The following is a 26658-nucleotide window of genomic DNA, read 5'->3' as shown; positions in this document are numbered from 1 at the left end:
ACACGGAGAGTATCGACTTCGTTGTTACTTTCAACGATCTGCACCGTTGATGGCCCTCTTTTCGCCTGGCTAACGTAGGCGAACGTGTGTCCCTTGGTCCTAGCGTTAGGTACTCCTCTCTATGTACCTATCTCGAGGTGGATTCGACTTGGCGTGGCTTCACAGGCTCAGTTTTGGGATTTACACTCCTCTCTCGTTCTTGATGCTCGTTTCAAGGGTCGATCTTCAAACGGAATTGGTTTCACATTCGGTTCTGGATTTATCGTTTGACTCCATGAATTTCAGCTTTCCAATGTTGCTCTTGATGACGCGTCCAGGAGTATTTTACAGAGTGGACTCAGATCAAGTTGGCTACGTACTTTGCACAACTTTGCCTTCGTTAACCGTTATTATCAACAAGAACGAACTTCCCAATTCAGCTCCCTTATTATTAGTTCTCCAATCGCGAGAGATTAAGATCACGACAGTGGTTTCGCGAACTTAGAATGGCACCCAGGTACCCAGAAAGTTCCCTGAAACCTTCTCTCGACGTCGCGTCGGCCTCGCCAAGTCTGACAAACTCCCACCATCGGCCTGTGGACCTTTGGAACACTCTGGGGCCAGAGTTCAAGGCAACTGCTCCTCGAAGATGGATCAGAGCTACGCTCTATCGGGTCAGAAGATGACAGTGAGCGGTCGTCTGAACGATTCGTTTCCAGGCGCTGGGGCGGTTTGGTAGCCGCTGTACTGGCTCATCTGCGGGCCCAGGAGGCCGCTGGTCTGCACTGGGCCCGGGTAGTAGGTCGGTAGACTCGCGCCAGGACTCGCTGCCGACGAGGTGGACGTGGAACTTGCGCTGGACGAGCCTTGTTCGGTCCTCTCGTGCTGTTTGCTCATGTCAGGCGACTCTGCGGCTGGCGACCTCGTGGGACCACCGCCGCCCACGACGCTGCCGGGGCTAGACTCGTCGTAGAGCTTGTTGTGATCGTAACTGGGCCGATTGTAGTCGGTGATCGTCGGCTTCTGGTCCATGTAGAGCTTCGACTGCTCGAAGTACGCCTTCGCCGAGTCCAGGTAGCTCCTGTCGAGGTACGACTTAGGGCTCGAATCCAGGTACTTGGGGTCCGAGTACATGCTCATGGCCAGGGTGCTGGGCGGCATGTACGCCGCGCGGTACTTGTCCGCCTCCATCGAGTACTTCATCGCGTCCATCGAGCTGACCACCTGGAACAGGGAAGAAGATCGAGGGGTTGGCGATGTGGGTGTTGAAGCAGAACAGTTTTACAATTATAATTCCTGCAATTAAGGGTTTCATAGCGAATGAAAGGTATCGTTTGCGTTGAAATGTCCATCGTTCCAGCGTTCCACCCCTAAACAGTCACCCTTGTCACGACAAGGAATCTAGCCAAGAGAACGAGCACGCTGAAAGTTTTACGAAACGAAAGCAATGTTCTACTATCTCAAGAGAAGTGTCTCGTTCGTAGCGAGGTTTGGGGGACGAAGAAAGGACGCAACGCGTTCGGTTCGGTCGAAAAGCGAATCGCGAAATCGCTGGATCCGCGACGGCGGGGGCGCGCCGGCTGCGCCTCGAAGGAGATTTGTTCTATCCGGAGGACAAAGCTGCCAATGGCTATAAATTTCGTGTGTGCCGTAGCCGCGCGAGGCTGGCCTGCGAGGACGGCTCGCCGCGTGAAACTGCCACGGGATCCTTAAAAAAAGAAGGCGACGGGAAGAGAAAGGAAGAGCAAAAGATCCGGGAGGAGCGCGCGATTATTCCCGATTCTATAATTCGTGGACGAGGACCGCGCGCGGGACCCTTTGTCGGATCGTTAAGCGGCTTTGTCCGGATGATTTACATCCAGTCTTAGCCGCCTTGCTCCTCTCTCTCTCTCTCTCTCTCTCTCTCTCTCTCTCTCTCTCTCTCTCTCTCTTTCTGACTTTGCTACGTCCAATTGATTACCACTCGGTTCCTCTTCTGGCTCGGCTGAAAATCCTCGCGAATCGTCGTGGCCTCCGTCGGCCTCGAGTCGCCGTCGTCGATGCGATGGATCCGGAAATTAAGCGTCCCCGGCGTGTCTCGTCGTTCTAAGCTCTGCGAGCTAGGGTTGCGGACCGTCACCAAGATTCGCTGCTGGTATTTATAGCGTCGCGAGTGATTCGACGTTATTAGAGGGTTGATTCACTGGGGATTATTGGTCCTCGAGTTCGTTCAGATGTAGAAGGTATCTGCGCTCGTCTGAACAGGCGATCTCGAATAGTTTCGAACGAGCAAAGTATAATTTCCTTCGGTTAACTTCAAACCTCTCTCGTCTCATAAGTAGACTGTAATCGATTGAACGTTTCAAATAGAACAATGTCGAGAAACAAGTAAAGATAGATATTCCCATCGTTGATCCTGAAGACTTTTTACACGCGTTTCCATGGCGACAGTGTGACCAATTTCTCCAGCGAACACAAATTACCACATCGTCTCCGTTGATCAGGAATCCGTTCGACGAACTTTCGAGCCAGTTCTTGACAAATTACTCGTCCCAAGTTCCAGCTAACTATCCGTGGCACCGTGCACCCCGCGTGGATCGCGCATAAATTCGCGGGCCAAAGTCCGGCTTCCGATCGAAAGTCTACGCCCGCAGTCGGATCCATAAGGTCGCAACGTGGGTGAAATATCGACGGGCCGGGTGCGACAATGCGCCCGCGGACGACTTTCTCGCTTCGACCGAGTCGTTTCTACCCGTGAACGGAGAGGATCCATTCGGAAAATAAAGTGCTCCTCTAGGCAAAAGACATTCCACTCCCTCCTCTGTCCGTTCCCGCTCTCTTTCTCTCCTTCGACGCTCCCTTCGTCGTTTTCCATACCTGACGACACACTGCGACGGCAGAGAATAGGCGCTTTTGTGAATGAAAACAGAGAAGAGGAGCGGTACGACGTTATTGTACGCTTGAACGGCGACACCGTGCTGCTGCACGATAATTAAGTCTTGCCAGGACGAGCGATCGTTGGCGACGAAGACGAGGCGCGTCATCGACTATGGAACAGCAGATTTTTCGTTTATACTTAACGATGCAGATAAATCTAAACTTCCTTTCTCGAATGGATAGAATAAGAGCAACATCCCTCTCCAAATACAATCATAAAGACTCGAAGAGCAACGCGATCCGTCAAGAGTGGCAAAATTCTTCTTCAACATTCCAATCCTCCACTTCTTCATCTCACGCCATCAACCAAAGTTGGTCCTTACCAACCCCCAATTTCATCCCTCGGATCTCCTTGACTAATCTGCCATCGCGCAATTTAACGAGCTCTCCACGCACCCCCCAGTTCACCCGCAAGCCCCCGTCGCGCATTATCCTGAAATCACCGCCACCCTGTATTCCTTTCATCTTTCCTCCACGGATTCGAGGTGATCCAGCCGTGGAGACCCAGCTCGACGACGGACCCAACCGGGACGCGTCCTAAATGGCGAACGGCGATGACGGTGCCGACGATAACACACGCACGCGTTGGAATTCTTCGCTCGTGCCTCGGAGCCAGGTCCGCCAATAATAGTCGGCCCGGCCTGTATCGCGCCGCTGCGTCGTTCCAGACGCGTCGGCCATTCAGCCGTTGAATGCAGAAATAACTAGCTATCTGTTTGTCTCCCGTACCCAGCTGCGGAAATTCATACACAGACCACGGTCTCCGGTCTCTGTTTGCGAAGCCACCCGTGGGCCCCTTTGTTGCGACAGCGAATGAAACGTACCTACGCTCTCTCGTCCTCCGCCTCGCCCTCCTCTTCTTTCCACTCCGCGTCTCCACCGCTGCCAGAGCGAACCCCGTTCGTTCGCGTCCCTCTTCTGCTTCTTCTTCGCGATCACCCGTCGATCGCTGTTTTTTAGCTTCGACGAGTAGAGAGATTTGACGAGAGATTTTGTTGAGTTCTGGGTCTACTTTGAGGTGTAGCTTTTGGTTCGAGAGAGATTAACGGGGTGCAAGTGTGAGGGGGTTGAAGGTTCGAAGTATTACTCCAAATGATTGATAATTTTTGTTTGTCGAAGTTAGTGAATTTTTCATGATTCTTGGGAAGACCATTGTGGAATTAATCCGGGACATCTATTTCGTAGCGATTAATAGAAATTTGTTGGTCCATCGAGAAAAGGGGCGCGTGAATGCAACGATAAATCTCGAGATTCCCCGATCGAGTCTCTCGACGTCAGATTCCATTGAATGGGGACCGCGAAAGAAATAACCGCGTGGGTGGCTCTTTTCCACTGGGATCTCGATAACGCTCGTGTCTTACGCATTTCTCGTCCCTGACAAATCGCAATCGCCGATGCTACCCCCTCTCGATACCATTGATTCCTTTTCTCCTAATCGAAAACTGTATTGTACCGTCGAGTACCATTTTCTATTACCCCACCCCGAAAATTCCTAACATAAAGGTATCAAAAAAAGGCCGGAACGACAACAGAAAATTTTCCGGAACGACGTCTTCTGCTCCAATTTATCATTTAAAAAGAACCCTAGTTAAACTGAAAAGGCTGACACAAAACCCATTGATAAAGTAGAACTGAGACAAAAAAGCAGAACGTTGCGCGGCATTCTACGGTACCAGAAACGTCACGCACAATAGGAATACCATCCAACTTTCCTGTTGTCCACAATGTAACAGTACCATACACGTCAATTGTGCAAACAGACGCGTCTGCATCAGCAAAAGAAGTCGCGGGACGTGCACCGAATCCGGTCAGAACTCGGACAACAGTCGCATCACCTTTCATGCTACCACTTACTAATAACACAATTGCAATACCAGGCACCCGCGATGTAACAATTTCGCAATTGTTCCTGACCCCCTCCTCTTATCGTTCTCCGTATCAGGCATTCGAACAGCCGCGTGCGTTCAAACCAAAAAAGAACCAGGTGCCCAGGACGCGTCGAACCGGAAGACCGTGCGTCGCGATCAGCTGACGCACGAAATTGTCGCGAGGAATCGCGATCCAACCCTCTTGCGATCATTTATACCCGCTGGTGGACGTCCCCGATCGGCTCTCGAATGGCGAGAAGATAAGGGAAGCCGGTAGTAGAACGTGCGCGTTTGTTTACGAGGATCATCGACTTACCTGAGCAGGTGCTGCGAGGCCCGCGGACATCGCCGCAGCGGACTGCTGGGCGGCCGCTGCGGCGGCTGCGGCCATGCTGGCCGCGGACAGCGACCCGTATGCAGCCGCGGGACCATAGTACGAGCCCATGCCAGCTTGTCCCATGCTACCAGCCATTCCTGTAACAAACCAAACGTTTTTCTCGTTATTTAAGAAATAATGGAGCACTCGAATCCTCTAACGCGATCTTGGCGAATGCGTGGTTCGAGGAGGTTTCATTTTTGAGTGTCAAGGTTCCTCAAATTTGAACGAAACCACTCTCGACAACCTCATTCATCGAACATGCCAAGTATTAAACAAACAGATCATCGTTCGTAAGTTTCAATCACCGCGAACGATCCCCCAACGTTGTTCTCGTTATTTAAGAAATAATGGAACACTCGAATCTTCTTACGCGATCTTGGCGAACGCGTGGTTCGATGAGGGTTTCATTTTTGAGTGTCAAGGTTTCTTAAATTTGAACGAAACCACCCTCGACAACCCCCTCATCGAACATGCCAAGTATTAAACAAACAGATCCTCGTTCGTACGTTTCAATCATCGCGAACGATCCCCCAGCGTCGAGACAAAAACCTTCATCTCGAAACGGCCCGCTTGTCCCACAATACTGCAATCGCCCGAGCGGATCGACTTCGATCTTCGATGCTCTCGTCGATGCCTCGACAATGCCAATGATTAACCGCGAGCGCGGGCCCGTTGCCGTTTTTCGTCGAGATTAATATCAGAGGGAAGGGTTAAGGGGGAGAGAGAGACGTCGGAGTATCGATCATCGTCGTCGAACGACGGAAACGCGGCGAGAGAATGGCCGCGGCAACGAAGGCCCATTGTCGATGCGTCGCGTCGTGGATCCTCCGCGGCGCGACGTTTTCTTCGTCGCGCCGCGGAATGGGGCTCCTCGGGGATGATTGGCGTCGAGATTTATGACCAGCAACGAGGAATTCACGCGAGCCAGGTTATTAATCGCGATTTTGTAACCGAGCGTCGCGGGTACCGCGGTCTTCCTCGACGTTGGTACTCGTTGATAGCTGGAGAACGTCGAAGCGTCGAAGCGTCTCCTCCTTCGAGCACGGCTCCCTTGTCGTCAGCGGTCTCATTTGCGCTTTTGTCGCTGCTTTGTTCGATAAAAAAAACTCCGTACAATGTTCCTGGTAATTGGAGATTCATCTTTGTTGCTTCGAAACGATCTTCGTTTCATTGCGCGTGGAGTGTTTCGCTTCGTGTTTACTCGTGACCGATTGTCGAGCGATCGACGCGTATTCGAGGAACATTATTCTGCGGTGGAAGATCGATGCGTGAAATGTTCCCTGTCGAACTGGCGATATTTGTTCTACAGACGCGGACAAAGGTGGTACCTATGATTGGTACTTGTACCATTTCGAATAGATCGAACGATTCTAAATACCTACAGCTTGGGCTTCAGCGGTGAGTGAGTCACGCTTTCTCAAATCTTTTATTTTAAACTTGTTAAATATATAGTTCGATCGATCGTTGTTATAAATAGAGTCTTTAGTATCCGTCGCGATCGTTTCGAAATAAATACAGACTCGGAACCACTTTTTTTATTGACGCTACACAAGAGCGTGGCTCACCTCGCTAGCCCTAGGCAGCTCGTAACTTGTCCCGCGTTCACGTAAACGCGTTCACGATCCCCTAAGGGACGAGGTATCCCCCGTTTCATTCACGTCCCCCTCCGCTCGTGATCTTGTAGCATAAGCGAGCAGAATTATTAATTCCAGCAATGGGAACGGCCCGATTAAGACAGAAATTTATTCCGTCGCCCACGCAACACCTCGAAACGCGATCGGTAATCCCTGATTTATTGCTCGTACTCGGTCCTCCTCCTTCCTCCAACCCTTTCTTGCGCTTTCTTTCCCTTTCCTGGTTCCTTTTTCTACTCCTCTCGCGAACGGCCGTTTTATTTTGTTCGCGTTAACTTTTCGAGCAAATCGAGAATGTGAAAAACTGTAGAAATTACTTTTACGAAGTTATCATCAATTGTTCAAATAGTTAAAAATTGTTTGGTGGTGTAAAAGAATTTTTTTCCTTGGAACTACTTCATTGGATGAGAAAGATATCGTCGTTCGTTGTGAGAGAGAGGGTTAAATTAGTTAAGAAATTTTTAAAACAGCAAGTTCGAGTATAGTAAAAGACGATCGTGAGCACCCTTTTTTTCTCTCCCTCTTTCGCTTAGCTGCACGCGAATACACCTTTTCTCTCCCTCTTTTTAACCGACATGGACGGTTGGGCGAACACGTCTCTGGACGGTGGCACGCGCATAAGACAAGTGCGTGGGTGGCTGGGATAAATTATCGGCTTAGACTGGAATTTCTGACCGGAGTTTCCGCTCGCGCAGATAGCGAGCCACGACTTAAGATCGTGAGTTAAGAGTGAACTCTGCTAGCCGGAAATTCGCGCTACTTTTTTTTTTCTTGAACGAATCCGCTGCATCGAAGACAATAATAAAGCTGTCCATTCAGATCGTGAAGTGGTCGAAATTCAGAAACCTTTCTATGCAACAAGTTACCAAAAAATATGGAAAATAATTATTTCTACTAATTCATACACGAACGAGTTCAAAATCTCTTTAATTTAGTATCGCAAACGCAGGTTTTCTAAGCGCACAGAGTCCACTCTCTCTCCCTCAGACAGATGCAATGTTCCATTGCATCGAATTTGCCAAATCTCTCGATCGATTAGGTCACGTGTTTCCGTCGAAGGGCCCTGCTCGCAACCGCTCGCTTACGCACGGCGGCTAAGACAATTCGATAAATAATGAGCCAGCCGACATGTTTATGCCCTCGCGTGCATAAAGCTAATGAATCGTCCGCGCTGGCCACGGCCCTTCCGCGCTAAAGGAAAATTATACTCGACGATTTATTCCAAGCCCTTCGAGCCAAAGATTCCCGCGATACTCGCGGAAACTTTTGACCCGTGTTTTCGAAAATAAACGCGGGTGCCCTCGCGTGACTACTTAGCCCCTTTCTTCATCCTCTTCTCGTCTCCTTTGAAATATCCACTTTTTAAACCAAGTGCATGAATTCACTTGGCAAAAACATTAAACAACGGTTCCAATGACGATGCAGTGGACATCAGCGAGCAAGGAAAACGCAAAAGGATGGAAAAACAGAAAAAACTAGGGAAAAAGTTCGACTCAAATTCGAACAATCGTCCGTTCTTCACTCAACTGGGAGAGAAAAAAAATCGTTTAAAGAGACTTGGGCGAATGTTCGATCGAGCGGAGACCTCGACGGAACCGTCGAACTTAAAATATACAGGCGGTTGGCATCGATTCCGGCGCGAACCGTTTCGTTGTCCCGGGCGACAGAGCTAAATGGAAATTTCGTGCACCGACCGATTCGCTCTGCCCCGTCGCCACCCCCCATTGACGGTCATAATTTCGCGCGCGATTGTCCTCGGGGCTGGCGCGCACCCCCTCCGTTTTTCTTTCGCTCGCTCGCTGGAGAAATTCAAAATTACGTAATCCGGCTACGAGCCGGGAAACAATGGGCGCCGCGGAGAGGGTCGAACGAATCTGTGTAAACGCGAGCCGAACGGGGTGCACGGGGGTGTACATTCATCGAACATCTGTTCGCGGGGATGCTTCTGAGAGCCGTTGCCAGTGATAAGGCGAGCCGATCGAAATCGACAGATGCTGATCTGGCAATTGAACGCGAACGTTGACGCGAGTCGATTAAAACACTGCTGGGTTTTACGATGGGGGTGAGTTTGTTTCGCGATCACAGGGAGAAGTTTTTTAATCGCTTTTAATCGCGTGAACAAGTGTTTATAGAAATTACAGCGATGTTATTAATAGCTGCGAGCCAATTCGTTGCTCGAACCGAAATAATAGAAATGGCAGGGATGATGCGAGGGGGGTAGACTGGTTCGCGGTGGCGCGTTCGACGATGGCCGGCGAAAAGGGCCGCCGTCTTTGACGCTGGAAGCAGGCAACGCGTGAACCATTAGCGAGACGTTGGAGAAAATAGCGTGGAGGAAACGAGGGTCGGGCGGACCACGAAGAAATCGCCATTATAAGACTTCCGAGCACGGTTCCCGGGGGCATCGCCGGCAACAATGCGGCTGAAACGCGAGCCGAAAAGATAAGAATATCAAAGCCCTACCAGACGAGCTGTTCTTCTCTCATTGTACTCCGCCCGCAGCGCGCCTTCGAACCGCGAGATTCCGCGGGGATCGATCCCCGTCCACGTCTCTCTGGCCATCGTAATTGCGCCCTTTTTCTTTCCTATCGCGATCACCACCGGAAGTGTTTTGTATTTGCCGGATAATTGCGCCAAGTCGCGCGAGTCTATTCCTTTCGCCTGGTTCACCACCAGTTTTTTACGATAATTATATAGCATACCTTCGTAGATCGAAGGATATTTGTTAGAGGAGTCGCAAAGGGTGATAAAGGGTGGATTAGATACAACTCGAGGAAGATAGTCGACTTACCAGCTCGAAGGGCGTCCATTGGCACGCTGGGATAGGGGATACTGTAAGGATAACCCTCCTTCCGCAACGTTTTCGGCTTTCTTCTAGGCCTGTACTTGTAATCGGGGTGCTCCTTCATGTGCTGCGCTCGTAACCTCTTCGCCTGATCGATGAACGGCCGTTTCTCGTCCTCCGTCAGGAGTTTCCATTCAGCACCTGGAACAATGCGCCATTAACGACAATTAGAATCGGCGAATTAACAAGTTTCTCAAGTTTTATTGAACGCCCCGTGGGGGTGGGAAATAATACGATCGTTGAAACACGGGCACGGGCGAAAGTTTCGTTAAAAATTCCCTATTGAAAAACTCCCGTGCAACGGCAGATACGAATTTTCAAGTTGAAATATTTCCTCAAGTCCTCCGAAAACTTGGTTCGGTAAGATTTCGCGCAGCACATTTCGACGCGTGGAAATGAGACTAATTAACTTCGCGAAAAATCACTTCCGAGCCTCCCCCATTGGAAACCATTCTACTCTATCAATAAACTTGATTGGGTACCAATTGTTCGTGTCTTATCGACGATAATCGAACAGTAATTCATAGCAAAAGCAACACTTTTCACGTTGCATCGTATCGAATATAAGTCTGGAGGATTGAGTATCGATATTTCGTGCATTAACGATTCTCATTGCCAAATACGTACGTTCGATGGGCATATCGAAATACGTGTTAAAGATGTCGAGTGTGTAATTTCGTATGCGAAAGAAAGTACACGCGGCTGGGTTACCTGTCGCGTGCTCGCGTTTGCGGTTCGCATGGAGCGGTTTGTAAACGAGCGATAGGCACTTTGGATAACGCGTCCGATCAATGAGTATAAAAGGCATTCGGACGCTGTGTTTACCCGATGAAACGGCCGTGTTGTGTGCCACCGGCGGCAGAGCCAGCCGTTATGGCTGAATTATCGACGATCCGTAATCGTGCCTCATTTAAATCCGCTTAGTCGGCCATTGTTCGCGGAGAAAATTCTGGTCCCCGCGTCATCCCCGTGAAATTCGACCGTAAACACATTTTTTCGTTTATTTTAATATCCGCCAATTTCTTCGCGACGTCGACGGTCGATTATTTTCGTCGAAGTAACAAAGATCGCGATGTATCGGCTATGTCTGCCGCGAGCGAACACGGTGGACGAAAGGGGAACAAGAAACTACTCGCGAGAGTCCACTTACGGATAAATAATGGGCACGGAGAACGCGTTATCCCTTTCTTATCGCTAATTTTCCCGCACTGTCCGAGTTCATGCAACGTTAGCGTGCGCGATAGCGGGCAGGAATAAAAGGCTGGAAGAAAAGAAATCTCTACACGCATTGGACGGCGTCCCCGCGAATATATCCGTGGATTTACTGGAGCATGAACCTGCGTATCTCAGACACGACGACGCATTTATCACGTTCGTGTCCGATCGATGGACTGTAAATATCCTCTTAATTGGATCTCGACACGAGCTGTCAGTCGATAAACCATTCTCTAACAAGCTCCAAATGAAATACAACTCATTCTATTCCTGTCTATTATTCCAGTTCCTTAATCATTCCTATTCAAAAATTGTCCAAGAGGCTCTTGATAAGCCTCCCAGAATATCTATTTAGTATCCCCCGTAGTCCAAATTCTAATTCACTCCCAAAACCATCGTGAATCATCCACGTTGCGTATTCGGAACCGAAAATCCACTTTGTTTCTGAAACTTTCACCCTACACCCCAGTCGCCCACGCCAGTCGCGTTTCGGTGAAAAATCCCAGACACCCGTCGGCCACGCGAAACAACGGGCGACACTCGCGTTTCAAACAGTTCGACGAGCAACGCCGCGAAACAGTCCGTCGTTCGCCCGAAACAACCGATGTTTTCCGCCGTTCTCGCTCCCCCAGCCCTCTGTTTGTCGCTTCGATGGTTGTTCCTTCGCCGGTTGCTAGCCGATTGTCTCGGCTGGAATTAATTACCACTTGTCGCGAGGGGGTGCGGCGCGCGCGCGAGCGAGCGCGCGGCGCACAAAGCGCGAAGCCACCCCCCAGCCATCCTGGGAACGAGAAAACGGCGAGAAGCGGCGCCAAGTCCGCACTTTGCGGTCGCGAAACAGGTAACAAAGGCCACCTGGATGGTGGCAACAATGGCCGCCGATGTCGAGACGCTCGGCGCCTTTCCGCGTCGATCTTCGCCGGTCCGTTTCGAGTCGGGGGTGGCGGCGTTCGCCACGCGTTTCAGTCGCTGCGAAACGGGTTGATTGAGTTTCCTGGGATCGATTCCTGTCGCGACTTTAGCGGGATTCCTCTTGGAGGCAGCGTTCGGCCTTTGAGGTGTAATTGCTTGCGTTGGGGGTGGGGGATGCAAATTTGTAGTATTTATTTTAGAATATTCTAGAGTGATCTTAGAATGTTCGATAATCGCGAGTAATAATTGCGACGAGAAAGTTCGTTAACGTAATGAATTCCATCGCACCCTAAATACTGTCTTCGCGAACAACGAAACTGATGAGACTCTCGAGGATCGTAACAGAGGAGGAGATGATCACTTTCTTAAATAATCTGTCCCCGTTTCGCAGACGACGCGTAATCCGCAGGAAACAACGGGAGGAACATCTGAGTGAGATCCTCTCGCGGAGAGAAAAAAAGAAAAAAAGGTGGAAAATGGAAAAGGAGGAGTAGGAAGAAACGAGGCCAAGGAGAGAGAGAGGCTCGCAGAGTCCCGACAGCAATATCAGGAACGAGCACGTTCCGGCCGGGCACACACAACGGATCGCTCAAGGGGGATGAAAGTTCTCGATACAGAGAGGAGATACACTGGCGGAAATTCGAGGCGCACCGGAGCAGATACGGGAGCGGGTGGGAGGGCGGAGGGATCCGCGTTGCCCGATGGATCTTTTACTCTCCTCGTTATTGTTGCTGACAGCAGGCAACGACAATGGAAAGAGTTGCTTGGTGTATAGGCGGAGCACACTAGGAAGGAAAAGAGAGAAAGAGAGAAAAGGGAGGACAGGCGAAACAATACGGGCACGTGGTGGTTCACAATGAAGAGCAGAGGAACGGCTGCGCGGAGGAGAGAGAGAGAGGTAGAGAGGAAACAGGTACCGGGGAATCCGAGATTTTTGTCTTCCGGGACAATGTGCAGCGCTGATAACGCATTCGAGCCGAGCGAACTGGTGTCGGGCCATTCTTAATCCTTGTTCCGCAGCCCATTCTGGATACGCTCGGGGAACGGAAAGAAAGGTATATAGTGTTTCGAGGTAATGCCTCAATGAGGCGTTGCTTGGCCAGTTTCGAGCTTATTGGGATATTAGTTGTTCACGAAGGGTGTTATCGTTTCGAGTCAACAGGAAAGTGGCTCCTCGCGGAGGGGTTAATCGTCGTTTCAGTAAGGGGTGATGTTCCACGTTCGCTGTGTCGATTCTTCTCTTAACTAAATTAACTCCACACTTATTCCTGCGATCTTTTTCTCTTATCTTCGCGTCGATTCAGACAAAAAATATCGCGCGACTCGATGCGTTAGATTTCAAGCAAGAGAGCGTTTAGCAACCCGTTCTCGTGGGACGCGAAAACCAATAAATAAACCAACTATCGCAATCGTTTCCCTGGTAATCAAAGCGGGGACATCGAACCGTACAACGAGAAAGCGACCCAACCAATTATTCCACCGCCAAGCTCGAACCATAAAAAGAATCCGTCGATAATACTCGATCGATCCTCGAGGACGTCCAATCCCGCGTGCAACCCCCTCCGGACGAAAGGGTGGTCGTCTCCTCTTCCTTGGGCGCTATTTACATTATAGCCTATTCCAATCGATACACGTTTTCCCGGTCTGAAAGGCAGGTTGCACGGACGAACAAGAGGGGTGGCAACGGGGTGGCGGTGGCGAACTGGCTTCGCCCGCGAGGGGGTGGTGGCCTGGCGTATTTGTTTAGAACAAAGGCGCCCCTGGCACCGTCGGTATTAGTAGGTAGGTATTCTCGACCACTGCTCCTTCCTTCTCTTTCCGTGCTTTCCGTTGGAGAACGGGCACGACTACAAGGACGGCGTCGTAGCCGTCGCCGGCGTCGTCGTCGACGACGATGAAGGACCGGGCTTAAAGCACAATGGCGCCCGCCTTTCAGTCCTTTCGCTGGCGAACAATGCCGTTTATTTAACATCGTTTAAAAGTACAAAGCCTGTTAATTAATGGACGGGGGTCGGAGAGGAGAGCGAGAGAGAGGACGCGGAAGCTAGTGGAAGAGGAGCACCAGTGAAAGGCGTGGGCGAGGAGAGAGGACAGCCATGGCGACGGGTAGCCATTGCCAGCGTGGCTTTTACCACACCAACGACGCGCTATTGCACCCGCATTACTATTTCTTAAGGCACCCGCTATTAGTCCACCCGAGGAACTCTACCAACCCGCTGCCTTTCCGTTTTTCCTTCTCTCCTCCTCCAACCCCCGTTTTACCCCCTTCTTTTGCTCGTCTTCATTGTCGCGGGCAAAACTAGGCTACTACCGCTGCTACTACCGCGGTGGCACTGTTTTCTCTCTTTCTCTACCCTGTATTCGTTTCGTGTCTTCTTTCCGCGATTTCTTTCTCCCGTTTTCGTTTTTATTTCTCCTTTCTCTTCCCGGTTTTTCTTTTCTTTTTTTTTTCGCTTTGTTTTCTCGCGAGTCTTCGTTACGAGGAGAACAGAGCGAGCGCGCCGATGCTGTTCAGCCTTTCGCGAGTTCGTCCCTTGAATTAACCGGAGAACTGAAGTCGCGGTTGGCGCATTTTGTTTTCTTTTCGATTAATTAATTATTCTCGACTGAAAGACCGCCTCGTTCCTTCTGTTCGCCTTTCTACCGGCTCGGTTACAATATATTCCTGTAATTTTTATTGTCGCAACGGTGCATATAATAATACTTGGGCAACGTTACATTGTTCCATCGTCGTGCTTTATCCTGGGAAATGTTCGCTTTGCTCGGAAGATTGTAAAATGAAAAATATGTAGAATAGAGCGAACGTGAATGGCCCGACGCGGAGTCCGACACAAGCAACGCTTGAAACGTCGTTTCACCGTATTGTGGGACCATTTACAATTTTTGTTCGCCGTTTCGTTTCAACGTCGGTACGTTGTTTATTTATCCGCGTGGATCTCAAACGAGCACGCCACGAAAACCGATTCACGTCTCATTCCAACGGATGTGTAACCGACTAAAAATGAAAAAAAAAGACCACGCGAGGAGAGCACGAATTTCTTTGCGAGACTCGACGGCAATGGAATCGCCATTCGAGAAGTAATTTCTAAGAAAATGGCCACGAAACTCGAGGAGAGGAGGTCCGTTTGGAAGACTAATTTTCGCAGTGACGTCGCCAAAGGAACTGTACATTCGGGACATATTTCTCACGGAACACACCCCTGGTGAAAGGACCGTTTCACGAGAGAGAAAAGTCCATTTAGAAGACACTGTTCAGAGGGGTTTTCATCTTTCACGATTCAAGCGTCGCGGATCATCGCGCGACAGACACCGGACCTCTTTCAAAGAATATTCTGTAGTTTCTCGCGGCGAGTTAAAAAACGGGGGGTGGCGAACCGCGTTGCTGGAGCCGTTGCGCTGCACTGTCGATCGATCCCGTTCTACCCAGGGGCGCCTGTACCCGGTGCTGAAACGTGGAAATTGGGAAACGCTTCTTGCATTTCCTGCCCGCGCGTTGACACGACGCTCTGGCGACGAGCAACAAACTTATTTTGCTATAAAAAAGATCGACACGCGAGGGTGAAACGATTCTCGCAAAGGTTCTCGTATTGTCGTCTCGAACGATGCGAGGCAAAATTGTTCGCGTAATTACTCACAGAGAGCCGACAAAGTTTACGATTACAAAATTTAATATAAAATTCTACTCGGAAGCTTCAGATTTTCACGGTTCTTAGCCTCGATTCGCAGAATCAAACGCGGAACCCCAGTTACATCGCTCGATCCCCCATTGCTCCACCCTTAACTTTCACTTGACACGCGTTACGCAATCCCTGTGTTCCACGAATGCTATTCTTTCGTCGCGTCTAGATCGATGTAATTATTCATTTCTGGTCGATCGACACAATCGAATTACACCGTCTGGCACAATGGTAGCTCGTTTCACGTGTTGAGACACGCGTACGCGCCGGCCGATCCTTTTATTCGGGCGGCAGTTAATTAAGACGGGTCCATTAACGTCACGGCACAATGCGGCCAGGAAATCGAACGGCCGCCTATTTTCTTCGACGACTTCGTTTCTTTCGTTTGCACGGCTCGCGCAACAAAGTATGTAATTTATGCGGCGATCCGCGTCATTACTGTTGCGCCGTATAAATTAACGGGCACCGGTAGCGTTATCTCGATTATAGGCCCACGTGGTCGCCGGCGAGAAACAATGCCCTGTTTATCGGGCTTAACGATCTATTATTCGATGTAGAAGACATTGCTGGACGTATTAATGAGCCGTACACATTGCAGATTAATAGGAGGGGGCGGCCATTATTACCTACGTATGTAACAACCTGTTTCTTTCTCGCCTTGTATAAAGAGCCTAATTCCAAACAAATTGCCCGCCTTCCGTTGGCAAATATACGACTTCTCGGACCTGTGACGCGCGCGAGCGTATTGTGCGGAGCAAACGTTGCGTATTTCGCGAGTGGAAAAAAAAAACAGGAAAAAGAAAAAGAGGAGAAAAATGCAGATTATGCCCGGGTGTCGACTGGAGTGGGCCTCGCGTTTCAAAGGGAGACCTGAATGCGCGAGAATTTTAATTGATTCTCGTATTTTCCTCGCCGTAAGTAATGTCACTCAGTGGCGAATTGTGGACAGGGGTAACACGTTGCAGCGGCTCGTAGGGGAGACTTCCATTAGGCGAATTAAGAGATTTCTTCTGGTATTATTCACGCGCTCTGTCGCAGTCGAGGCTCTTGTTTCCGCGATTTTAGTAATCCTTCGTTTGTAGGATACGATCAATGTCAACCGTGTGTCTCTGGCTTAATTCAAGCACAATTCATACGATTCGATTTGGTTGTGAAAAGCGATGGATCCGAATCCAGAACAGATTCGAGCGTTCGAGAGGGGATTTCATCGTCTGAAATTAGCGAGCAGTTCGCGGCAATTTTTCGCGGCAAAGAAAGTGAGACGCGTTTGGTAACTCAGCCTGGGAAATCCGCGGCAGATCGCTCGCATCGCGTAACGCCCGACAGAAGCAGGAGGAGAAGGACGAGGAGGCGAGCTTTCAGCCTCGAGAGCTTTAAGCTTGCTTGGGGACGATCATTTTTAATCACGCGGAGACGGAGGGCTAGATAGAGGGATGAAAGAACGGGAGAGTAGCGGCGCGTGTACCTGTGTGCAGGCGTTTTGTGCTCCCGCCTTTGTCGCAAGGGCGGCATTGTTCTCGCGATTCTATAGGAACGCAGTGTCGGGGTCCTCCGCGAATTGTTTTCTTCGCGAATCTTGCACGAGCTCTCTCTCGCTCTCTCTCTCTCTCTCTCCGTCCCTCCTTGGCTCTCGCCGTGTCCTAGACACGATTACGTCCACTTTCCGCGGGATTACGGGTGCCTCGTGCCTTGGAGAACAGAGCCACCCTTGGTCTAACCCTTTGTCGCTTTCCGTGGTCCCCGCGGATTTTCGGCTAACGGAGAATCGTAAACGAATTGAAGATCTTTCGCGTTCAAACAGACGAAAGATCGTATATTGTTCCAGAAGTGATAATTAATCGACAAATTACCACGAAGCGAAGGTTTCGTTATTACTGATGAAACAGAGATAATAATTGTATAACCTAATATCTTTTTAAATTAAAAGTAATATAGTCTTTCAGTTGAAGAAGACAGTGCGATCCATTCCCAATTACCATCCACGGTGACGCAAAAGAAGAAGCCTGGCGAAGAGGAATGCCCGTTTCCCCCCGTTTAACCAGATAAGCCGCAAAACGGCGAAGCAATTTGAGCCCGTCAGAGGAGTCCTCCGCGACGCGTGGGGAAGGGTTCGGCCCCGAGGCCCGGAGGGAAGCACCTCGAAGGGTTAACTTCCCTCCCCGCCGGCCGTTTCAATGTCGATGAGCGCGCAAAACCCGACAAGTCGTTTCTTTAACGCACGCGAAAGAACTGCAAGGACGACGGGGGTGGCGAGCGGCTGCGGGGTGGGCCAGGGTAAGATAGAGGAGAGCGGAGAACCGGCAGAAATACTTCATTACGATGAAAGCTTTGCTCCAACCTCCTCAAGTCTCCTCTTCCCACCCCCTGCCGAGGCTGTGTCTCTCTATCCTCGACAGTCGTGTGTTTCCCGTGCTCGCGCGCGTATTTACTGCCCCCGCGTGTACATCCACCACCTTATCCTCTTTGTCGACTCTCCTTCGCCCGTTCCTCCATCGCTTTCTCTGTCTCTCTTCCCCTTTCTCGCACGTATGCACGTACACGCGCGCTGTGCGCTCCTCCGGTGCTTCGTTTCGACGTGCACCAGGCACGCGGAAACGCGTTTCTCGCGTCGCGCGGCGTTTTTACGGGGCAACAATGCGAGCTGGGTATTTTAGCGGAAGGGTTGCGGGGATGTGGGACTTGGCGAAAGGGGAATTACGGCGAGCGATGCGACAGGACGAACGGATCGTCTCTATCCGTCGATCACCTCTGAGTAATTGAGTCTCTGCGGACGGGACAACGGAAGCGTTCGTTGGGTTACTTCGAGTCGGGTGATAGGAATTCTGGAGGAATATCATTGAACAGAATTCATCACTGATAGAAAGTACTGTTAATTTTTAGAGATATAAATATAGTATCTGAATGGAGATCGATTCAAGTTTTATGAGTTTCTCGAATAATCGTCGATATTGTCGACACGAAACGTCCATTTTAATTTCCTTCGCGCTATAACCCTCTCCCTTGAAGCAGCATTCGAAAGCGCCTAAGAAACTTCCCCATTCTCCAGCAGTCTAATCGATTCTCATTCAATTAACATCCACCCTAACTCGTCTCGTAGGAAATACGACCGAAGAAGCAACCCCTTCCACGCGTCTAATCTACTCGAGCCAAGTAGAATCGTTCCAGCGAGTGGAAGAAGGATGTCGTCCAGTGAGACAGACAGTAAAAGAGGGAGAGAAGGAAAGTGGGGGAGAGAGAGAGAATCGAAAAGTTTGCGAGTCGGAACGCGGGTTACAGGAACGTCCAATAACCAGATTAGCTACTCCCGATGGACCGTTCGACCGATACCGTGGCTCAATCTCGCTTCCGCCACAGTTTTCGCCCCGCTGGAGGATCGTGAAACGTGTCCGTTCGAACGTCTGGAAGATAAACGGGGACGCTCATCCGCTAATCGATGTCGTAAAACCGGACGTCCTCGGTTCTCGATGACATTTCACCAACCGTTCGAACGCTCGCGCGAGCATTAGTCATTCGCGAAACGTTAGCGCTAGAAATAAAAAATCGCCACAGCTCGACGAATAAATATTTGCCGTGATAATTATCGATCGAACGTCGTGTATCGTTAGTTTCTCCTGTATTCGAGGCGACGACCCGATTTTTCAAACTGTCCACCATTTTTCCGGAACCGCGTCTCCTTTTCTTCACGCTTCTATCAATGAGGCTCTTATCTCGCGCTCAATACGATAGGATACAAAGGGTGGCAGCCATACAGCAATAAAAATTTCATTTCATTCATATCGAACACCGCTGTTCGGCTTTTTCTCTAACTGGAATTTCCATTTCGAGGCTATTTCGATGCGACACGCGGGCACGTGTTTGCTCAGGCTTGGCAAACACCATCAACTGTTAGTTGGTGAAGAGAGAGAGAGAGGGAGAGAGAGTACGTGAAACCGTGCATGCATTCAACTAGTTAGTTGGGCAACTAAAAAGTTTGCACTCCGTTGCAAACCACGGCCGACTAAACGGTCGGTCAACTGCGGCGCAGCTTTACCGTTTGTGCCACGTAGTAGCCGGGTAAATAATTAACCACTTCGCGTGTCTCGTCGGTGTATCTCTTACTTTTCTCGCGTGCATCCTTCAATTCGATAAATGCAAGCAGTGTTAGCGCTAATGCGTCAGAGAGGCAATAGAAAATATACCAGAAACATCCAAAGGGGATGGAATACAATCGCAACGAGCATGAAGAAGAAGAAGGCACGCGAAGGGAGCGAAGAACATAACAAAATAGTCGGAAAGGAAGAACGAACAGAAGCGGGGTCGTGGATGCGAAGTAGGAAGGAGGTACACGAAGGGGTGGCGGTGGTCGGTCGCAGGATGAAATTTGCAAATGCTCCGATAAGCCAGCGACGAGAGCTCCGCGATAGGGGGTGAGGTCGCGGGGGATGGAGCGAGTTGTATGTATATCAAGCAGAAATGCGCGGTGCCAGGGATATGGCGGTAAAAGAGCGACGAAAAAGTGTCGCTTCGACAAAGGGTGCAAGCTGGAGAAGAGAAAAGGGGGTGGTTACGAGGGAAGGAAGGAAAGAGAGAGAGAGAGAGGGAGAGGAGTAGAACGGATTCGAACCGACGCAGGAGCGAGGGCTGAAGGTACGCGGCGAGGCGAAGAGGGTGGAATCTCGCGGCGGAGGGAGGTGGTTCGAGCGTGCGCGCATCATTTTTCCCGAGGAGCAGGCACTTCTCTTATTCGTCGTCGCCGGGGGAGGAAAGCCGGGGGTGGGTAGAAGAACCGAGGCGAGGAAGAAAATGACGGATAAAGAAGCTTCGAGGGGTGGTTGCGGGTACGGGCTTTGTCGATTCCCGGGTATTTAACGGAAATACCAACCGGAATACCTTCGTCCCCGTTCGTCTTTATCTCCCTTTCTTTTCCCCTCACGGTTACACCGCCCCGCCGCCACTTTTCGACGTCCTCGTTCTCCCGTTTCGCCCTCGTGTACCGCGAGCGACGAATAATTCGAGCGTGTGTCGAGATTTGTCGGACGAACCGCGACCAACCCGTTCTCCAAAGGGATGAATAAGCTGGAATATTTCGTGGTCACGACCCAGCGTTCAACGGGGGAGCGAAATAAGGCGCGTGTAACATCGCACAGTTCGATCGTTCGGGACGCGGTTACGTTATACGACTGTTCACCAGTCAGCTGTTCTCCACTGCTTGTCTCGCGTACCTGTTCTTTGAAACGGTTCGTATTTTCGCGGCAAAGGGATCAACTCTTATTCAAACGACTTCGACGGAGGCGAGCGAACGCGTTTCTAAAACGCCTCTTTCAAACGTAGAACGGCATGTTTCACTAATTGCGAACACGAGAAACAGAAAGTAGGTGATCCGTATAGTGCCAGTTGCATTCTGACGATGAGAGAATCGCGATACCAGTGTCGACACAGATTTTTACCTCGACTTATCTCTGTTTAGAAGAACGAAATCTGTAACAAAACTTATTCTCACGAATAAGATGCAACTTCTTTCGAATACCATTCAAGCTCCAATCTAAAACCTCCCCTCATTCCCTTGAAAAAACTCTCGAGGTACATAAAATCCGGAAGACAGTGAAAACGCTCGTCGTTAGAATACAACTCAAGGGACCAATATCCACGCAGAAAACGAAGCAAGAAAAATTCCTTTGGTAGCACTCACCAAGCCTCTTGGAGATCTCCGAGTTGTGCATCTTCGGGTTCTCCTGCGCGATCTTCCGCCGTTGGAGCCGGGACCAGACCATGAACGCGTTCATCGGCCTCTTGATGTGCTCCACTTGCGCCTTCTTCGTCGCCGGGCCTAGAGGGCTGCCAAGGCCGACCCCCATCGGGCCGACACCCCCGCCGCCCGGCGGCGACGTACCCGACATGCCCTGCATACCGCGCAGGGTCTCCGTGAACGAGCCGTCGCACATGTTGCCGCCGGCTCTGTAATTAAACGCAGCCACCAATTAGTAAGCCCAGCGGGCACGGTTAATGGCCGGGACACGCCCCAGGCGACGCGCGACGGTTGTCCAGCTACCGACCGGACGTTTCTACTGAACGGGGACCACCAGGACCCCGCTCTGCTCGCGGTACCATTGTTTTCGAGGAGGATCGGACGCGCCGCGTCGCAGACGGACCTTGGGCCGCTCGCCGCGGTGATTTACGATCTTCGCGACGTTATCTCCGGTTATTTAGTCGCCAACTGGTTGGTTTAGAGTTCAGGGTAAACAGAGTAGATCTCTGGTGGGTAACCGTGGTGCGAGCGGTCCTTGCGCGGATGCCTTCGACGGGGGTGGTTTGGGGATGAATGGTATTCTTGGAAGGATTCGATTGCGGTGTTATTACGAGTCTCTCGTGACCAGTTTTGAGATTTTCAAGATTTATTTTGTATGTCCAAGAGGTTTAGTTAATTGCTTTGGTAATAAGTTCATGTTTTGACGTGATTGTGTAACTTATTAAAATATAGTTGTAGAAGAGGGAAGTAAGAGGAGGTGGAAACTTGTGAAACCTGATTTATCAATTTGGTGTAACGTTTTTTTGGTAGTTTGAATTGGTTTCGATAATAATAGGGTAACGAGATTCGAAACGATTTGAAAGGGTGCACGACTCGAAGGAAATCGATCCTGTTATTTATAATATCTGGTGTAATTTGCCAAGTTTTAAACATCGTAGGAAATGATGTTGTCCGAACGATGTCGCAACGTTTCGCGCGACTGGGATACCAGTTTCGAATTGTACGAAGCTATCAACGGAATTAGTACCTACGCCTGAGCAGCGAACAACCTTCCAAACGACTCGTTGGCGATTTTCTTTTTACCACCGCTAAGGAGCCGCGAGTCGAAACGCCACTGGCTGTCAGAACGGTATTAAAATCATTAAGAAACTGCTGAATAACCTTCCAAATTGACAGACTCGTTACATTAATCATCGTTTCATTCGTCGCAACGCAACAAGTTACTTGACCGCACTCATAAATATCCACGTTTCGCAACCGCTTGTGAAAGAAACAGCCGGGGAAGCATCGAAAAAAATCAATGTCGGGGAAATGAAAAATCGAGAAGTCGAACGGAGACGCTTCTCGAAACAATCGGAGAGAGGAACGCTGTCGGATAATCGACGCTAAGACTAACAGCGCTCAAATTGAAAGGCTGACACCTGCAATTAGCTTGGACGCCACTCTCGGATGTCCTTCGTCTATGAACCGCGCCAAAGGCGAATTTCCACCGGCCACAGGCGCCTCGTAATCACCTCCTAGCCGTAACTCTCTCGCATAGACCAGCCACGTTTGCGTGGAACACGACGTCCATACACATTCCAGCAACCATTCGTGGGTTTTAATTGTGCGCCAGCGACACTCGGAAGAACCGTGCGAGGGCCACTCGTGCCAGCCACTCCTCGCGCTCCCTGTAATTGCTTATTCGTTTGCTCTTTGATTCACAAGCAAATTAATCTTATCCTTTCCTCGTATCAAACCCATTAACCAATCTCTCGCCGCGCGCCAAGCCTTTCCTCGCCGTCTTTTTTACCCTAAATGTCACCCTTCGCTCGGGGTGCTCCTCTCTCCCTCTTTCGCCTGCCTCCCCAGCCGACGGGACACCCGAGTGTCTTTCCGTCTCTCTTCCTTGGCCTCTGCTACTCGAACTAACACAATTACGCGGATCTCCTCGAGCATTCATTAAGAAGAGGGAAAAGAGAAAAGAACCTGTAGTGGTCGAGGGAGTTAACCCGGGCGAGGGCAGGAGGGGTGGTGGCGGTAGTTACGATTTTGTAGGGTTAGAATCACCCTCGGCCCGGGGCCACCCTCGAGTGTCGTTCAGGACGGATTAATAGATACGTTGGTTAGAGAGACGCAAGATGGAGGAGGGGTAGTGGCGAGGGCGAGACGGGGGTGGAACGGAGCAGCGTGGCTGCTCTAGAGAGGCAAGCCCCAAGGGTGCTCGGGGGTGGTTCACCGTGGTGGAGAGAGAAGATGCTGGAAGTAATGGCTGTTGACAAGCTGCGACGGGGGATTAGGAAGTGCTAATTGAATGTTTAGGCCACGGCTGACGATACTCTCCGCACGCGGCAATTTATTGCTCTCGCTTTGGTTCGCCGATCCCTGCCAGCCAGGACGTGGAACGCGACTACTCGTCGAGTGGTTCTTACGGGTTCGAGGCGAGCGAAAATTGCCGTGGAAAAGTCGATTTGCATTTTAATAGACGCGAGGAACGACGGCGCGTTGAATTTTTAGAAGGTTCGCCGATCGAGAGCGTCGGATGTTTGTTGCACGCTGCGACTGACGGGGAGTTTCTGCACGCCATTGTGTTTATTTTAATTTCTCTGTGCTGATCAGTATCGTGGAATTCTGTTGACAACAGCCTTTGCTACTCGAGGAATTTTAACGAACATTTACTTTATTTTTCTGTCGTTACTTAAAGAATGAAACGATCGATTTTGTTCAGTAATTGTTGCAGCTTTTTCTATGTATACACAAGTACCTAAAAATATTTCTCTGAGCCGCTACATACATTTAATTACTCGAAAGAAACGTGAAAATGATTCCGGTTAAATTTGAGAAATAAATTGGCGGATTAATGAATGTATTTAATTTCAATTCTCGTTGCCTGGGGAGAGGTATTCTGGAACTAATTGGGTTACCGTCGGTGTTGATAAACACTTAAGGAATTCCGTTTATACATTCGACTACGAGTCAGGAATATTAATACTTCTTAGACAGGCTCGTTTCGAGGCAATTAAGTAACAATAATATCCAAACGAAGATAACAGAAAGACGATTTTATAATCGCGTTGCTAGAACGATCGTGCAGTCAATTCGCACGATCTAACTCGACAAAAATTCGTCAAACCCATTGCAGATTAAGCGAACAATCAAACGTATCCCTGTAACCACGAAAATATACTCAACTCAGTACCCTAACTAAGCTTCTTCCATCGACATCCTCGATAACAACGTAACAAACCACTCGAACCACCCCAGAATCGCAACTCGAATCGAACCTAATCTTCTCCTATCAAAGCACCGCAAAATTCGAACTGTAGCGATCTCAAAACTACCGTCGGACCTATTCGCACACCCTGAAGCACTCGACAAACGATCGAACGTGTTATCCACGAAGAGACTCACCTCATAAAGTGGCCGGCGGCTCGTTGGTGCAAGTCCAGCTCAATTTTGCTGCCGTGATTGAGACTCTCGTCTCACCTGGTCCTCAAACGATAAACTCAGACGACGCCCGTTCAGTCGAACGTGGAAACCAACAACAACAACAAATCAGCAAGTCACTACACTGTCATATATGTATATATATGTATATCAGGCCATCCACTATCGAGTCTCGAGAAATCACTGTGCTCCACCGCTGTATTCAAAACACTTCCTCCTTCGTCCACCGATCAGAGATCCGCGTCGCGGCACCGGACACGGTCCAACGACTGCATGGCCCGACTGCGCGCTCGAACAATGTCAATGGCGAAATGGCGAACGGCTGGGGGCGAAAAGGCGAGCACCGTACCGCTCGAGAACAACGCGGAAGACGTGCACCACGTTCAATCTGCCTCCGCGGACGATAGTTTTGAGAGTGTGCACGCACGACGCTACGCTTGCCGCCGATCCAAGGACTCCGCGCGCCAGTCTGGCCCCACCACCGAGATCCAAACGGAAAAAGAGCACACGAGCCAATAGCGACCCGAGAAGGGCGGGGCCAGCGAGGTGAACGCGGTATCGCTGGTGATTTTGGTTGGCTGCAGCCTCGAGGCTGTCGATAACGTACAATCCTTCGTTCCTCGTTCCTCCCCACCAGGGGTTACTTTTACGCTCCTCTTCCGTGGCTCGAATCTTCCCTCCTCGCTCGCCCGGAAGGTTCACCCTCCCGCCTTGTTTCGAACTTCCTTTCCGCGAACTGGCGACCGCCGCGCGGAATTTCCTCGCGATTTTGGCGAACGCGTCCCTGCGTAATTCTTGGCGAACGAATTTCTCGTTGTCGATAAGACTCGCATGGTTCCTCAGATGCGTTAGTTAGTTAGAGAAAGTCCAAGAAACTATTTTTCTTAAACGTCAATCTCGAGGCCAATAAAGGAGTATGTATATATTCGTAATGTTAGCTCAAGAGTAACGACTCGTAAGAGAATGCCTATCATCCATCGACAGATAGCCACGATTTCTGCTCCAATTCGACGCGTACCAAAGTTGATGCAAAATAATTTCTAGCTCACGAGCCTAAGCAACGGAGCCCAACGTGGTTACGCTCGTACAAAACACCCTCGCGTCCTGCAGCACCGTCAGGGGGTAGGTCAAACGGGGACGGAGAACTGGCGAACGAGTAGGGGAGAGAGGAGAAACGGAGGGTGGGCGACTTAGAGCCAGGTAGAGTAGCTACCGCCACCACCTCCACGAGCAACGAGCACGGGTACCAACCCATGCGTGGTGGGGGTTTCGTCGCTGAAGAAGGTGGGACGCATCGAGATGGTGGTTCGTTTGGTATCGCCGAGTCTCTCGAGTCGAATTCGAAAGAACGCTGCTAAGAATGGAAATAAGAAGGTGACTTCTCTCCCTTCGATGCCTCTCGCGTTCCTCCACCCCCTTTCGGTTGTCCCGAGGTAGAACCGCGCTGGCAGCAGCCGAGCCTGCTCGCCTCTTTCCTCGCACGGCTCTGTTTCTCTCGCTTCCACCCGAGTGGAGGACATTGTGCGCGATCCACGAGGCGGCCCGCGTCTCCTCTACAAAATGGTAGCTCGCGGCATTTTGCTCTTTTAAGCGCTCGGATAGCGGGGGGTTTCCACGTACCGCACCCCCGTGGCGTGCACGGATATGTCGATAGATGAGCCACGAGTCGCGCGGCGGTTCACGGAAAATCGGAGGATCTGGCACGCGCAGAGGTGGCTACGGGGGTGGACGGATTCGCGATTTTTAGTAGAAATGTTACGTGCAGCGGTTGAGTCGGAATTCTTTGTCAAACTTAGAGGTGGAGGAAGATTTTCGTCGAGTTACCTGATTTTGGTACCACTTAGCGAAAGTTTCATGGAGAACTGAGTCTGCGATCAACCTAAACCCTGTTTTCTACTTGAAATTACGTTCTTACCAATCGAACTTCAATTCCTCGGCTACTTAACTTTCCAATCTCTCATAAATAAAAATTAACAATCGTTTACTGTAAAATGTCGATTCAAATGCGAAGATTAATCCGTGCGCCTCGTTTTAAAAGATATTAATACTCGTCAACGTGTCCACCGGTTTCTTCCGCTATTT

General features: G+C 50.2%; 1 protein-coding gene across 1 annotated transcript; it reads right to left on the bottom strand.

The window, feature by feature from the left end:
* Positions 1 to 602: 602 nt before the first annotated feature.
* On the bottom strand, positions 603 to 24985 carry LOC143430636 (uncharacterized). The gene is made up of 5 exons (XM_076907014.1): positions 24541 to 24985; positions 21094 to 21359; positions 9568 to 9762; positions 5080 to 5237; positions 603 to 1203 (listed from the first exon to the last, which is right to left on the bottom strand). The coding sequence occupies exons 1-5, from the start codon at positions 24543 to 24545 to the stop codon at positions 655 to 657; spliced, it is 1173 nt and encodes a 390-aa protein (XP_076763129.1). The 5' UTR covers positions 24546 to 24985; the 3' UTR covers positions 603 to 654.
* Between the last annotated feature and the right edge of the window lie 1673 nt (positions 24986 to 26658).

The sequence above is a fragment of the Xylocopa sonorina genome, chromosome 1, assembly GCF_050948175.1.
Source record: "Xylocopa sonorina isolate GNS202 chromosome 1, iyXylSono1_principal, whole genome shotgun sequence".
NCBI classification, from domain to species: domain Eukaryota; kingdom Metazoa; phylum Arthropoda; class Insecta; order Hymenoptera; family Apidae; genus Xylocopa; species Xylocopa sonorina.
Note: the sequence above shows the minus strand (reverse complement) of the source record. Positions and strands in the feature narration are given on the sequence as shown.